The sequence below is a fragment of the Hemitrygon akajei genome, chromosome 10 (assembly GCF_048418815.1).
Source record: "Hemitrygon akajei chromosome 10, sHemAka1.3, whole genome shotgun sequence".
In the NCBI taxonomy this organism is placed as follows: domain Eukaryota; kingdom Metazoa; phylum Chordata; class Chondrichthyes; order Myliobatiformes; family Dasyatidae; genus Hemitrygon; species Hemitrygon akajei.
Window position 1 is genome coordinate 118,601,110 of NC_133133.1, and position 16,165 is coordinate 118,617,274.

The 16,165-nt window shown below is 38.2% G+C and overlaps 1 protein-coding gene across 7 annotated transcripts in view; it reads right to left on the reverse strand.

Moving 5' to 3' along the window:
• The window catches only part of LOC140734619 (plasma membrane calcium-transporting ATPase 1-like), a 119,106-nt gene that overhangs the window by 16,811 nt on the left and 86,130 nt on the right, over positions 1-16,165 (reverse strand). For all 7 annotated transcript variants that reach the window (XM_073058839.1, XM_073058844.1, XM_073058842.1 and 4 more), the window contains exons 8-16: positions 13,646-13,804; positions 12,484-12,698; positions 11,439-11,681; positions 10,801-11,042; positions 8,485-8,716; positions 6,190-6,369; positions 6,016-6,103; positions 3,406-3,512; positions 2,726-2,917 (exon numbers count right to left, since the gene is read on the reverse strand). In XM_073058839.1, coding sequence (XP_072914940.1) covers positions 2,726-2,917; positions 3,406-3,512; positions 6,016-6,103; positions 6,190-6,369; positions 8,485-8,716; positions 10,801-11,042; positions 11,439-11,681; positions 12,484-12,698; positions 13,646-13,804 — 1,658 coding nt within the window. The remainder of the gene's footprint in view (positions 1-2,725; positions 2,918-3,405; positions 3,513-6,015; positions 6,104-6,189; positions 6,370-8,484; positions 8,717-10,800; positions 11,043-11,438; positions 11,682-12,483; positions 12,699-13,645; positions 13,805-16,165) is intronic.

The following is a 16,165-nucleotide window of genomic DNA, read 5'->3' on the forward strand; positions in this document are numbered from 1 at the left end:
TAAAGTAAGAAGCTGTGTAGTGATGAGTGGAAAAGGCAAAGGGCTGGAGAAGAAGAAATCTGAAAGGAGAGTGGACCGTGGCAGGAAGGGCACCAGGGGGAGGTGATAGAATGGACAGGTGAGGAGAAGAGGTAAGAGGCCAGAGTGGGGGATTAAAGTGGGAAGGGGGTGGGGGGGGGGGAAATGATTGGAAATTGGTGTACGTGCAATCAGGTTGGAGGCTACTGAGACAGAATGAGGTGTTGCTCCTCCAAACTGATTGTAGCAGAAGAGGTGGCGGTGGGCCAACATGTCGGAACAGAAATGGGGATAGGAACTAAAATGGTTGGCCACCAAGAAATTCTGCTCTTTGCAAATAGAGTGAAGGCACTCAACAAAGTGGTCCCCCAATCTACGCCGGGTCTCACCAATGTAGAGCAGGCTGCATTGGGAGCACCGGATACAGTTGACAACCCTAACAGGTTCACAGGTGAAGTGTTGCCTCACATGGAAGGACTGTTTGGGGCTCTTATGATGATGTGTCAGATCAGCTATACATTGTAATAAAGCATTCAAAATTGGGTCAGGCCTGCGCAACTTAAGCCCTTTATCCAGGTCAGGATAATTTGCTTAGTATTATGTATCCTGTCCTTGATCAATAATTAATGCATCATTGCCAAATTCAAAGCATGTGTGAAACTGTCATATTTGCTACAATGATTGAATTGTCCATGGAAAAAATACTGAGCTCAGGTTGTGTTTAAATTTATACCTAGGTCTTTAATCTGGAGACACAAAAGACTGCAGATGCTCATAGAGGGATTAGAAGTGGAGAGAGTGAGCAGTTTCAAGTTCCTGGTTGTCAAGATTTCTGAGGATTTAACCTGGTCCCAACATACTGATGTAGTTATAAAGAGGGCAAGAAGCACCTACATTTCATTAGGAGTTTGAAGAGATTTGGCATGTCAACAAATACAATCAAAAACTTCTAATAGATGTACCATTGTCAGCATTCTGACAGGCTGCATCACTGACTGGTATTGCGGAGCTACTGCACAGGACCTAAAGAAGCCACAGAGGGTTGTAAATCTAGTCCATCTTGGGAACTAGCCTACAAAGAACCCAGAGCATCTTCAGGGAGCATGTCTCAGAAAGGCAGCGTCTATTATTAAGGACCTCCAGCACCCAGGACATGTCCTTTTCTCACTGTTACCATTAGGTAGGAAGTACAGAAGCCTGAAGGCTCACACTCAGCGATTCAGGAACAGCTTCTTTCCCTCTGCCATCCGATTCCTAAATGCACATTGAACCCTTGGACAGTACCTCACTTTTTTAAATATACAGTATTTCTGTTTTTTTGCATGTTTTCTAATCTATTCAATATTATGCTGTAATTGATTTACTATTTATTATTTTTTTCTCTTCTATATTATGTATTGCATTGAACTGCTGCTGTTAAGTTAACAAATTTCATGTCACATGCCAGCGATAATAAACCTGATTCTGATCTGGAGCAACTCACAAAAAGGTAAAGGACCTCAGTGGGTCAAGCAGCAGCTAGAGAGGGAAATGGACAGTAAATGTTTTGGGTCTAGTTCCTTTATCTGGACTGAAAGATAAAAGGGAGATAGCTGGTGTAAAATAGCAGAATGAAGAGATGTAACAAGGTGGATCCATATGAGGGAGTGAGAGGCAGATGGTGGAGGGGAGAGTGAAAGCAGCAACAGAAGCTGGGAAGTGATAGGTAGAAGCAAAGGGTTGAAGATGATGGAACCTGTGAAGAAAGGAAGGTGACAAAATAAGAGAGGGAAATGGGGAAGGCAGATGGAAATAATGGGGGAAGGGAACCAGTGGGATGAATGGGTTATGGGCAAATGGAGTATATGGAGTACGATAAAAAGAACTGGCGACCAGGGTGAGTGTACAACAACTGATAGGCCAGGAGAGAGAATAGGGACAGAGGGGCAGAAGTTCAGTGGAAATTGGGGAAATCAATATTCATTATATTTAATCTGGCCTTATATTAAAAATGACAGCACAGTCCTTAGAGAGATGGTTTCATCTTTATACTTTTGAACATTAAGCTGGATGCCATTTGCCCACAATTGGATTAAGTTCAGCACTGGGATTCTATGAAGTGCTGTGGATCCTCAGCAACAGAACTGTATTCTACTCAGGGATCAACCCCGTTTCAATGAGAATCAGTGCCAGATACGTCAAAATGCGAGTGGCAACAAAGGCTGTGTTAATACTGAAGAGGAAGATGCAAGGTAGAAATAAAACAAAATGCTAGATACATTCAGAAAGAAAGAGTCAATATTTTGGGTTGATATTTTCTTCATCAGAACTGGGAAAAGCTGCAGGGATGGGAGGGTGGGCAGGATAGAGAGAACAAAGGGAATGTTTGAGATAGGGTAGAAAACAAGAGGAAAGGCTGAGAAATAGTGGAGGCTCACAATCAACAAATCATGGCTCAGGAAATCCAACATCCAGTTATAAAAGTTTTCCCAGAGCACTCGTGGTGATGCAAGAGCAGTATTAATCAAGTCCAAGGCAGATGTTTATCTACTCAGTCGAGTCTATGCAATGGTTCACATGCTTTCTAATGCTATGTATTTCTAGGGTAAGCCATTTAAAATAAATTCTTTGAAAATCTAGAATTTTACAGTATACGCAATCAGTAAAATCTTCAATCTTTAACAGTTTTGAAAGGCTTGCAGTATATTTATGCAGTATTTCCACACACCTGTGTAATACAAGCACCAGTAAACGCCACAATCACTGCTACAACATTGACAGTAAGCTGGAACTGGAGAAACTTTGAAATACTGTCGTACACATTTCTGCCCCACATTACTGCTTTGACAATGCTTGAGAAGTTATCATCAGTTAGAATAATATCCGATGCTTCTTTGGCCACATCCGTTCCAGCAATACCCTAGGAGGGAAATTAACACCAGTTACTTTCAGTTGAACTAGAGGGGATAACTTCAATCACCCCAACACTGAACTGATTCCACAACCTATAGACCAACTCTTAAGAACTCTGCAACTCATATTCTCGATATTTATTGCATATTTGTTTATTATTATTATTTCTCTTTGTAATTACACAGTTTTTTTTTGCACACTGGCTGTTTGTCTATCTCGTGTATGGTTTTTCATTGATTCTAATGTATCTCTTTCCAGTTACTGTGAATACCCACAAGTAAAGGAATCTAAGGGTTATATATGGTGACATATTTGTACTTTGATAATAAATTTACTTTGAACTTTGTGCTATACTGTGATCACCAACAGTAAGACTTCCACTGAATTATTAACGCTGTACACTAATAAAAGAATGTAAGATCTCTCATTTGAAGATACCATACAAACATACAAAGATCAGAAACAAGCTGATAATGCAGCAATTTTGGAACATACCATGGCAAATCCAACATCAGCTTTTTTCAACGCTGGGCCATCATTTGTACCATCACCTGTGACTGCTACCACCTGTCTTTGTTCTAACGCATTACTGTCAATGATGCCTTCAAGTGAAAACACAGAAAGTTATATTTAATCTTGTGAAAAGGTTTGATCATTCACTCAATTCTAATAAAGGATCTTAAACCAGAAAAGTTAACTTTCCATAGATGTGTGTCTGCTAAATGTTTCACCATTTTGATTTTACATCAGTCTTAAGCGCAATGTAGTGGAATATTTAGAATTTGTTCAAGATTTTTTCACTCTGCCCCTCATTAGCCCGTCCCAAATGACATGAGTTTTAACTTATTCCTTTGAGAAACAGATTTGCAAATCAATGTTTTAAATTCCTGTTAGAATTCATTGAGCAAACAGGCCAAGTTTAATAGGTTCAAATTCCATGACTACATACCCTTATTTAAATAAGGTGTAGCCTTCAAAATTACATTGCCATTAAAAACCAAGACAACTATCCAATTTCTATAATTATTTAGAAACTAAATTTTGTTAATTGAAGATAACCAAAATATGGTGAAAAGAATAACATGATTAATGGCAGGAAAAATGTAGAATGAAGTTAAATATACCTCACCCAATCAGTGCTGTTTGGGATTGTTTGCATCTATAATTCAGCAGTCAGTGCAAGTAATCCCTGATCTCTTGTAGCAAGGAATTGGGGCTTTCAACATTCAAAAAGGGATCTCAAAATTGTAGGCTACACTGAAATGTTAGATGACTGAAGAGTTTAAGAGCATTGCTAGCTGTCTGAAAACTGCCCAATTTGAGTCCTGCTCATTTTTACACAAATAGCATTGGAAAATTTTTCCACATTTAAAAAAGTCTATAAAAACTGCAACATAAATGGCAAAGTATTACTTAAAGGGAATATGACATTAATGACTGTTCTGCGATCAATAGGATAAAAGTAACTTTTAGATCAAATGAAGAAATTAGCCAGAGTCCATCAGTTTAAATTTGCAAAGTGCACTTGCAACTGTGTCTGCTCTTTTGCACACATCAATATCCTTACCCTATACATCACTCTCTCTTTAACTATTTTCCAAGCCATTACATTTGACGTTACTTACTTGGTACATTTTGCACCAGGTGGCAGTATTGTTCTTAAATTCACAACACTGACTGCTGAATTATAGATGTAAACGATCCCAAAACAGCACAGATCGTGTGAGATACATTTTTCCTGCCATTATTCATTTTATTCTTTTCACTACATTTCAGATATCTTCAAGTAACAAAATTTGGTTTGTAAGTAGCTATAGAAATTGGATAGTTGTCTTGGTTTTTGTTTAATGCAATGCTAGGAGTTCCTCTGAATCTATTTAGTACAAATGGAATGCTTAATGAACCTAATGAGCATTTGGCCAAGCAAATGAGAATGCATTTGGTTCCAGCTTCTTTTTTTATTTTTAAATCCTACTTTGTCTTCATTTGTCTATTATTCTGCTGTGAGATCAGCAGCAATGAACAAGCCTTCAGCACCCTCACCCTTTGTCTCAATCTCTTTCGGTGCTCTCCTTTTTACAGTATTCTCATCACCCTGTCCACTATTCCTCTACAATTTATAATGTATTGACGTCTAACTCTTCCCAATTATTATGTATACCTTTGTCTTGAAATGCTGTTTCTCCACCTCCAGAAACAGACCCAAGTATTTGTAGAATTTTAAAAAAATTTAAAGTGATAGTACCCCATTCCCACAAAGCAGATGGGAAAGCAAGTGTTTTTCTAACCATTACTGGGAACTTTTGGGTCTACATGAAGCAAAAAGCTGTCACCATTCTCTATTCTTCCATTGCAGTCTAAGGGCTTTCCATCTTGCTTCTTTTATTTTCCTTATAGTGTTGCTCAGACCACTTCTCAGAACGCTTCCATCAGCAATTATCTGTTTACTCAAGCTACCACATTTGAAAGAATCTCCCTTCACTCCAGCTATATCAGCTAGCACCTAGTCATCAATATTTTCTGTTTATTGTATTGTATTGTTTTCTGGTCCACAGTGCTTCAATTCCACCCCCTGAATACTCCTCCACCAAATAGACCGAAACCATGATTTCCCTTGGATCAAATGCTGTTGACTCACAACTTCCTGATGTGTTTTCATTTGGATAACCTGCAGCTTATGATGGGAAGCTTCCAGAACAGGCATTTATTTCCATACCTCAAAATAACCCATCCTGTTGCAAATCAGGTTATTCCCTTTTCAAGACCTGATTACTGACAGCTGTACCTTCTGCCATTATTAACTGCCTTCAATTCCATCCATAAAATCTCATCATCTTTCTTCAAATCAGGTCCCTAAAGATGTTTTAAAAAATGCTTTAAAGGCCACCAAGGCTGAATGTGCTTCAGTTAAATGCCATTTAACTTTTATGAACAATAAAATGTCTAATAAAAATGCAACTGCCTTTGGACCTTATGTCAATGAAGCTAATGCGCAGACTGTGAATTTTTGTTTCCAGTATCTGTTCATTCAGTACCATCTGTTAAAATGTTCATCTGTTAAAAATACATGTAAGAAAACTAAAGCTTTCATCAATGTTAATTTACCTTTGACTAATGTATGTTTATCAGTGGGTGAAGATCTTGCAAGGACACGCAGTCTGGGCCAGATCCTGTCTATTCGTTCTTGCTCAATCTGAAATGATTAAGTATTTGCCATTTTTTAATAATTAATAACAAATGAAAAGTACAGTATGGCATTTTATTTAAATGTCAGTATACCTCTCCTTTAGCGTTGCGTATGCGTTTGTTGAACTGTTTACCCTCCAAACATAGAAAGTCATCACCAGCCTGTAAAATGCCACATTTTGTGGCAATTGCACGAGCCGTGTTAATGTTGTCACCAGTAACCATGCGCACAGTGATTCCAGCACCCTGGCACTTCTTAATGGCATCTGGAACCTGCAGGGAGGAGGAATCAACAACTTCACCTTTTACTCTATACAAGCTTCATGAAGTTACTTGTATCAGTTTAACCCACTAGGGGCTCAGCGACCATTCCGGTGATTAAGGGTTGAAATCCTATCCTAGTGATACATAACAAGTTTCAGGAGGTCAAAAGTAAATGAAGATCTTCTGAATCTACTTGAGATAGGAGGTCATCCCCGGGCAACATTTGTCAAATGACACTAAACTATTCAAAAAAACTTTGGGTTTGCAAAGATTTTTTTTAAAAACACCATGTCTGCATCTTTTAAATTTTAATTATCATTACCATGAAAGACTTGTGTATAGAGGATGTCAAAGTTGCCCCATCTACTGATAGAAACATAACATTTAGAGAAGCCTGCATCAACACACTATTACCAACAATTTAACAAACAGCAGAAAGCAATGCCATCAAAAATGTTGTGCTTTTACTCTGCAGTGCTAACAAGTTTTTTTTAAATCATCTCGAGCCACATTAAACTAGACAATGAGAAAGACTAATTCATCTCAACAACAGGAAGAGCTACACAAGTGTCAGGGCATGATGAAACACACTGTGGCATGACACTCAAAGTGGAATTTGTTCATAAGACAGCTGTGGGGAATTACCCATTTCAAATAATGAAGATAATAAGTTTTAGCCATGGTCTGACTGATTCAGCAGCTGTCACTGTTCATTCATCCTCCTTTGGTTTGTTTGCATGATACAGTGTTACTGTGATCAAGCATATTGTTGCTCAATAATCATACTTCCAAATGGAGAATTCACTACAAATATTCAAACTTTCTGTATGCATTTTTAAGTAGATTGAATTTAGGAATAGTACTACCTACTCCTCTCCTTTGAGAATAAAACAAGTCAAGATCTTTTGCTTTAAAAAATGCAAGAAAATAAGAACCAAACCATCGCTATCACTAACCTGAGAAATTTAGGGTATGGAAAATGCAGATTTGTTATGTAATTAATCGGACGAAGTGACACAGTGACTGAGTACCACCAGTCTAGACATGCCCAGAAGACGGCAAAGCTAGTCATCAAAATGGTTATAAATGATCCCTGTACCCATCTTGAAGTGTTTAACAATGCTTCACTTATACTTCCAATGAAATTCTAAAACTGCTTTTCTTGCCACATTTTGTATAAATTACACATACTATAACTAAGCAATAAATAAGTTTGAGAAATATCTTGAACAGCAATAAAAATAATTTAGATAAACATACCTGACATAAAACTTAATTTAAAAAAATCACAAAGAAATTGCCATTTGCAATTTGGGATTTGTATGCAGAAGTTACATTTCCAGAATAGGACTGTAAAACATAGTGCAATAACCCAATTCAAGTTTATACAGTGGAGTGGAGAGGCAAGTTTGTAAATCTGGTGGGAGCAAGGGACACTGGGAATGGCAAGGGTGGAGTACTGCAGGAAGGGTGTGGGACAGGTGGCAGAGGAGTGCCAGGGGCGGAGTGTGGGGCAAGATCACTTGATTCCAAACAATTGGTTTATTGATCATTATAGAATGTCTCTCGGGTGCTTCCAGCTCCCTCCCCTCTCTCTTCCTCCTTTCCCAACCATGATTCCCCTCTCCCTGCTCCTTTCCCACTCTCAGTCCACAATAGAGACTCAAATCAACATCAGGTTTTTCACTCACGTCATGAAATTTGTTTTTTATTCTGGCAGCAGCAGCACAGTACAATACATAAAATTACTACAGTACTGTGCTAAAGACTTGCACCCTACCTATATACATGTGCCCAAGAGTTTTGCACGGTATAGTTGGATTTAGAATAGTGGCTGAATTTTCATGATAGATTTACTTTACTATTGAAGCAAAACAGGAAGTATCCAGACATTGTGTAAAAAAAAATCTTTGCAATCCTGAAGTCTTCTGAAATTGAACTGTAGATCAGAATGAAAAATTGGGATCCAACAGAAAATATTGTTCATTTTAACAAACTGATATTAACTTTGCCCACAGACTCAATCTAAATACAACATTTTGGGCTAATTCCTCCCTCTCAAGATACCTTATCCAAACCACATGTAGCTTACATTACATGAAACATGGTTATAAGTTCACCTACCTCTGGTCTTACAGGATCTTCAATACCAACTACAGCAATACAGGTGAGGTCAGTAAGTATGTCATTTTCATTTTCCCAATCTATTGAAGCATTATCAAATTCTCTCCATGCTAAGCAGATGGTACGTAGTCCTTCAGAGGCCATTGGCTCTATTACTTCCTTAATTAAACTGTCACGTTCTCGGGGCTTCAGATCTTTGACCTCACCCTTTGCATCAAGAATTTTAGAACACCTAGCCAAAAAGGTTATGAAGGTTTATTTTCAAACAAGATTTAACCAAAGCCAACTGAAAGATGCATATTCCAATCTCAGCTATCACTCAGTTACAATGTACAGAAAATAACCACTGACAATTCATGTAAGTGTACAGCCTACAGATTTACAGAATTCTCAATACAGTTTATGCTAAGATCTGCATTTATGCATAAAGGTTTTGCACGCAACTGGTAAAAACATTAAGAATATAAAGCAAATTCATACTGAAAGTAAAACATTTCATATAGAATTGCAGTGTAAAGCATTGTTAAACCGCAATGTTATCTAAAAAGGCAAGGGCATGGTATTTAGTTGAAAAGTATATAGGTTGGAGCAAAGAATAGCATGTGCTGTACAACTTTTTGTGCAATTTTCATGCAATTGGCAACACCCATTCTACATGAATGCCAAATACTGTGATCAGTAGGAAATGAATGCTCAAATTAGAAATTTGGGATCATTGTAGTGAAATCTTGAATCAATCTGGTTATGATCAGCAACAGTGTATGTAGTAGGTGCTAAAATTGAGAGAATGCCATGGAAAAGGGGAAAAAAAGGGATTGTACTTTGTAAAGCAGATTAGCAATATGTAATACCAGTGAAAGGAAATCTTTCGATAATCAGCAGTCATGTCAGGTCACTGAGATCACCCATCCTGGTCTGCTGCATACATCCTGAATCCCACAATGTGCAAATATTGCAATAAATGAACCCACAGGGAATTACATATTTAAATAAATGGCTGATGTTTCACCAACTTTTCGTGAAATGTAAAATATACCAACAACCCCTAAGTGTTGATTTTCCTGAAACTTAAGTTTGCCCTCTATCAAACATATAGATATCCAGGACTCTTCCCCTTAAGTCTGACCCTCTCAGTTTGTAAAGGTTGTAAAATTTCCAGGGTTGCTAAGGATGTCTACCTTGTAGAAGACTGTCAAAATTGAGAGCATGCATTGAAGTGAGGAGTTTGATGAAACCTTAAAAAACTTTATCTGCATAAAGATAAATTTGCTTCAAAGACTGAATCCAAACACTGTACAAGCAAACAGATAATAGTCCAAAAACACTTCCACTCCAGAAATGTAAATGTTTACTGTAAAATTCCATTAATCTGCCACGTTTGAGATCTTGGTTCTGGACTATTGTGTATTATTTCTAACAATACTCCAATACATTTGTTTGGAAATTTTGTCAAATTGTAGAATAAGCATTTCAGTAATCCTAGTGAATCTAAAGGGATCATAGGAGCTGAGCAACACATACAGAATCCCGGAGGAACTCAGTGGATCAGGCAGCATGTATGGAAGGGAATAAACAGTCAACATTATGGGCTGAGATCATTCAAGATAGGAAGAAAAAAGGGGGTAGAAGCCAGAAGATGGTACGGGGGGGGGGGGGGGGGGGTGGAAGAGAAGAGAAGAAGGGGAAAGAGTACAAGCTGGAAGATGACAGAGTCTGGGTGAGCACATAGTTGAAGAGTCAGAGCAGCAGAGATCAAAGGACCAGTGAGAGGGTCTAACCGAACTGTTGAAAGTTTAAACTATTTCAGAGTAGGCTACCTTTAAGTCTTGGGTATGCCCATTCCAAAGAAGTTTAAATCTGCCTTTTGATAAAAGGTCAGTAAGACCTTCTCTCCCTCCCTTTCTTTCCGATACTGATAAAAGGACTTGGCCTGTTTATTCCCCTCCATAGATATTGTCTGACTGGCTGAATTCCTGCAGCACTTTGTGCGTGTTGTTCAGTTTCCAGCAGAATCCCGAATCCCTTTGTTTTTCAGAATTGAGGGCCTTGTGAGAAGAGATTGTGACAATCATTGGATCAGCCAGATGCCAATCCATCAAGGTTTGAAGTAATTATCAGAACTCTATCGTATAATGGGCATACAGAAAATACATTGAAAATTACTCATGATTTAATGTTTTACATGTACATTTTACATAACTCAGATTAACACTTAATTGATAGGTGTGTTCTCTAGATCAGTATCTTATTCAAGTTCCCTCCAGAACACCAACAGTCAATTATAAATACATACTTATAATACCCTGTAATACCTACTTTTTAAGCACAATCTCGGAGGCACCCTTGCTGAACATTTGAAAACCGCCATCAGGCTTCTTCAGGACTGTACTCATAGATTTTCGTGCAGAATTGAAGGTATAGACTTTGAACATTTTCTCTTCTGGAATTTCATTTCGTATTGTCTGGTAGTCTTTCTTCAATTGCAATACAAATTGCAACAAGGCACATTCCGTCTTATTGCCACAATGACGTGGCAGGCCACCTTCTTTCTCGGGTGGCTGTGAAGTTAGATCAATAATACATTTGATGTACTCATTGTTAAAGGATTTAATCCAAATTTTAAAAATATGCACAACTGTTAAATGATGCAGCAAATTTTAAAAAAAAGCACGTTTAAAACTGTTGGCAGAATGCAGTTTTATATGTCTAGTGAATTATTGAAAGCTTGGTCTAGGGTTAGAGCACTGGACCTCCAACTGGATTACAACCACGTAACAAAGAATATTCACTCAAGTTCTATTAGTTTTAAAGTCTGTGATACTCAAATGCAAAAATTTCACACAAAACACTACATAATCTTTAAGTAAGAACCTTCGAGATATTAATTCTAAGCATTTTTATACGTCGAGGAATAGAGACAGTTGCAAGAGAAAAACATGCAAATATCAACATACCAGTATCTTTGTAGTATAAGCAGAGTTCACAGCTATTCCTGCAATAAGTTTGTCCATAATATTCTCAGGAATGGAATCTGGATCTGGAATTTTCTTGTAGTATTTACCAGAAAGATACGCTTGAACCACAGTCATTCTGTTCATTGTAAGTGTACCAGTTTTGTCTGAACATATAGCTGTTGCATTCCCCATGGTTTCACAGGCATCCAGATGTCTTACCAGGTTATTATCTTTCATCATTTTCTGTATCAAGAGATTTGTGGTCATTATGATCCATGTACAAAAACATGTGCCATTTCATACATAAATTAATGGTATTTATTTTTAATCAGACAATTTTCCCTGGGCTCAATTTACACCCTAACCAAACTAGGATTAGTACAATATACAAACAGGATCCCAGATCTGATGAATGATCTACCTCAACTCCACTTCCCCTGTGACTCAATATTATCCAGGTGTCCAAAAATCACCATCTTGGTCCTGAATATAGTAAGGCAGCATCTGCAGCTCACTTAGGTATTTCCTCACATCTACTGGTGTGAACTGAATCACTAAGAAACAAAACTACACATCCCAAGGAATGAAAATGCAGCAAAAAGTCCACCCACCAGACGTAATTAGTTATGACCAAGAAAATAAGATTCACAGATTTCATAACAACTTTTAACTAATCATTATGGCCTGTGGAAATTTAAGAGTGTGTGGGGAAATTATACCACACGGAAATGAAGTCTGCATTAAAATAAGGCAGGAATGAAATTGATCAGATCTGACTATTATGCAATGATTCAAAACAAAAATGCAGATATTAGGCTAGAGCAGATTAAGGAAAATTGTTTCTCAAATAACTAGTCACACCTAGTACAGAATCACATTTGTATTAGACAGACCATTGAGAAATGGTGGCTAGACAGTGATCAGGTAAGTACAAGTCACAGCATAAGTACAGAGAAGGGAGAAGAAAATTATCAGCTACGGGTATAAATTTAAATCCAGCAACCACGTGCGGCCCACGATTTAGATGTGCGTTTCTAGAGCTTACCTTTACAGAATAAGCCAGAGAGATTGTAACTGCAAGGGGAAGACCTTCTGGCACTGCCACAACCAAGACAGTAACACCAATGATGAAAAATTTAACTAAATACTGGATGTAAATTGGTGTACAGTCAGTCAACCATGGGAGGTGCTTAATCCAAAACGTATCAATCACAAAAAACAGAACAAGAACTATAACTGTAATAGCAGACATCACCAATCCTAAGAAAGAAAAATAGAGGAGTGTTACAAAACAAATTATAATAGCATCAAATGTTATTTGTAAAGTGCTGCTGCAAACATGCATCACTTAACCTTTATGGGTACAAATGATGAAGAATCAACAATGGCTCATTTCTTTACCACTGGAATATATCAGCTGTCGGAAATCTGACATCTCACCATTGCTCAGGGAAACTTCGTAAGTAGAGAATGCATTATGCTTAATTGAAAGTGCAAGTAAATCACTTTCACTTGGAAACACTGGGGTTGCTGGATGTTGTGAAGATTAGTGAAGGGAGGCAAGATCAAAGGGCAAGTATGACACATCTTGCCTTTGCCCAGGATGATGCCATAAGATGCTGTGACCTTGATTTGGAAGACTGGATCAGGTTATTAGAAGGTACCAGAGGGAATAATCCTTTAGGATGCTGACTGGTGGTGGGGTGAAGGGAAGAGAGAGTTCACAAGGGTGCTCAGAGAATGGGGTGAGTGCACATGAAAACAGAGAATACACCACACTACTTTTTAAGCAGAGGTACTCATAGTAGCAAAGAGCTGCATGGTAACAGGGAGCTATACTACTTTGCATACTGCCGTTGCTCTTCAAGTAGTTATACTCTAGTCAGTATTTAACCAGAGAAACAAACTTCAAAAGTGAAGACCATTTAGCATAACAAATGAGGCAAGGACCTCAAATAAGTTGATTCAGATATTGTGATAGATGGCTACTGTGACCATTTGTCACAGGTGAACTTATTCCTCCAAGAATTCATCAATTGAATGAACTTCAATCCTCAGTTTAGCTGGCCAAAAAAATGTATAAATATTTTAGGACAGACATTTCAGACATAGCAAATTAATCACAGAGCCAAAAAGTTCTATACTGAATTCAAAACATAAAATTGGGATTATGAAACAAACACCTTAAAACAAGTCAATTATCATACCAGCTTTGCCTATTTGAACGGCCAGTTTTGTTAGCTTTCCTTGAAGGACTGACTTCTCTTTTTTGGGAAGGTTCTTTTTATTTCTTTCATTTCCTTCTTCACCCGTTTCATCACTTTTCAAAGGCTGCATTTCCATAGCTGCACCATCTTGAGCTTTAGCTGAAAAATGTAAGATATTTAGTTCAGAGTCATAGAATAGTATAGCATGGAAAATGGACTCTTTGGCCCAACCTCTCCATGCTGACCTAGTCCCATTCACCTTCATCTGGCCCAAATTTAAAGGAATGAGTGAATCTCCTGACTGAGACACAATGGAACTTTTGTCAACTCAGAGAGATACTTAAAACTAAAAAAATAAAGTAATATAAAAATATCATAAGCCTTAGGTAAATCCAGCAACTATTGGCCACCCAAAAGTGCTCTAGAGAAGATTGAGAGCTATAGTTTTGAACGATGGCACCCCTTATGTTGACAGCATTTCTATAATGGTTTTTGGATAGGAAGTCCTGGGATTTAGACTCCGTGATGGCAGCAGTTGCATCCAAGGATCTATTTCCAATATTAGTTTTACTAATATTTTTATGGTCACTGTCTTGAACTAGGCTGATTACAGTGGCATAGCAAGTGGATTAATTATGAAGAGAGTTTGGTAAAGAACAACTCTCCTTAAAGAGATGACCTAATCCAAGCTTTGGCATAACGAGAGACTGAGAATTATTCCTTAGGAAAGTCAATAACAAAATCACAGATTTAAAATAAATGGAATAACATCAAGGGCAGGCTGATAAATTTTCAGTTGCTAGGGTTTGGAATGCTTTAACTGAAACATAGATGGGAGCCAATTTTATAAATATTTTTGCAAGAGCTGAAGAGGAGGACATTTTACAGTATTATGGGAGAATGATGTGGAATTTGGACACAACCTAAGCGATTTTCTTCTGTAGCTTGAAAGTTCTATGACTGAAGTTACATACTTGTGACTGAAGAGACCCACAATTCTAAACTTTAGAATATAGTAAGGATTTTTCCATGAGGCCTTATTTTTCAATTGGACTGTGGCTTTTAAGATAATTCAGTCTTTGCAAGATTGGAATGAATATTTTTTGTAAATTAAACTCATCAGGAACAAAATCAAAATTAAAATGAGCTTGCCATCTTTGATATTATCCCCCATCCTAGGCTGTCACAGCAGGGCAGACTCTCAAGTGTTTGAACTACAGAAAGCATTGATAACACTGAATAATCTGCAAATATAAGCATAAATTTCTTAATCCATGGGTGGTGAATCTGTTGAATTCATTGCCATGGACAGCTGTGGAGGTCATGTCAATGGGTATATTTAAAGCAGAGGTTGATTAGTAAGCTCGTGATTAGCAAGGGCAGCAAAGGTTACGGGGAGAAGTCAGGAGAATTGGGTTGAAAGGGATAATAAATCAGTCATGATCGAATGGAGGAACAAACTTGATGGGCTGAATGGACTAATTGTGCTCCTATGTCTTATGGTCTTCTCCAGTTAGAAAGCACTGCAATCATTTCAGGAACAATGTGAATCGACACCAAAATCAATTTGCCAGCTTTTCTCAGCTACTCTAATATTTCTATTCCTGTGTCTTAACAGTCTTATATCATGGACAATGTACTCTTTCCAACCATCTGTGGCTTAGATCACAGGTTTGCTGCTTAACCTTGTCCTTCTGATGCCTAGAGGAAATGTACTTTTGTCCCCCTTGAGGCAAGTTCCCATTTCCACCTTTGCCATTGATTTAATCGCTGGACTACTTAATCATCTTCATCAAACCAATCCTGATGTTTTCAGGTAGCATCTCTTCAGGGTTGCCTAGATTTCATGGACAGTGCAGTCGTCAGGCTCGGAGATATTTTCTGAGGAGCTCTCTGCATCAACTTTGAGACCTCCAACATTGGTTTTCAGAAACCAGCATTTCTGTTGGTATCAAACTGAAGTGACAGAGCAGACTAGGAGTGAGTCACGAGGTACTGCAGATGCTGGAAATCTAGAGCAATACACACAATGTGCTGGAGAAGCTCAGCAGGTCAGACAGCATCAATGGATGGGAATAAACAGTTGATGTTTTGGGCCAAGATCCTTCATCAGGACTGGAAAGGAAAGAGGAAGAATCAGAATAAGAAGGGGGAGGACAGGAGGAAGTAGTACAAGGAAGCAGGTGATAGGTGAAACTGGGAGGGTGGGAGCGTGAAGTTAAGAGCTGGGAGGTTGATTGGTGGAAGAGATAAAGGGCTGGAGAAGGGGGAAATCTGATAGGAGAGAACATAAGACCATGGAAGAAAGGGAAAGGGGAGGACCACCAGAGGATGGTGATGGGCAGGTAAAGAGGGAAGATGTAAGAGGGAAATAGGAATGGGTAATAGAGAAGGAGAGAAGGGGAGACAATTACTGGAAGGTTAAGAAATCGATGTCCATGCCATCAGGTTGGAAGCTACCAAGATGGAAAAAGGTGTTACTCCTCCAACCTGAGTGTGGCGTCATTATGGCAGTAGAGG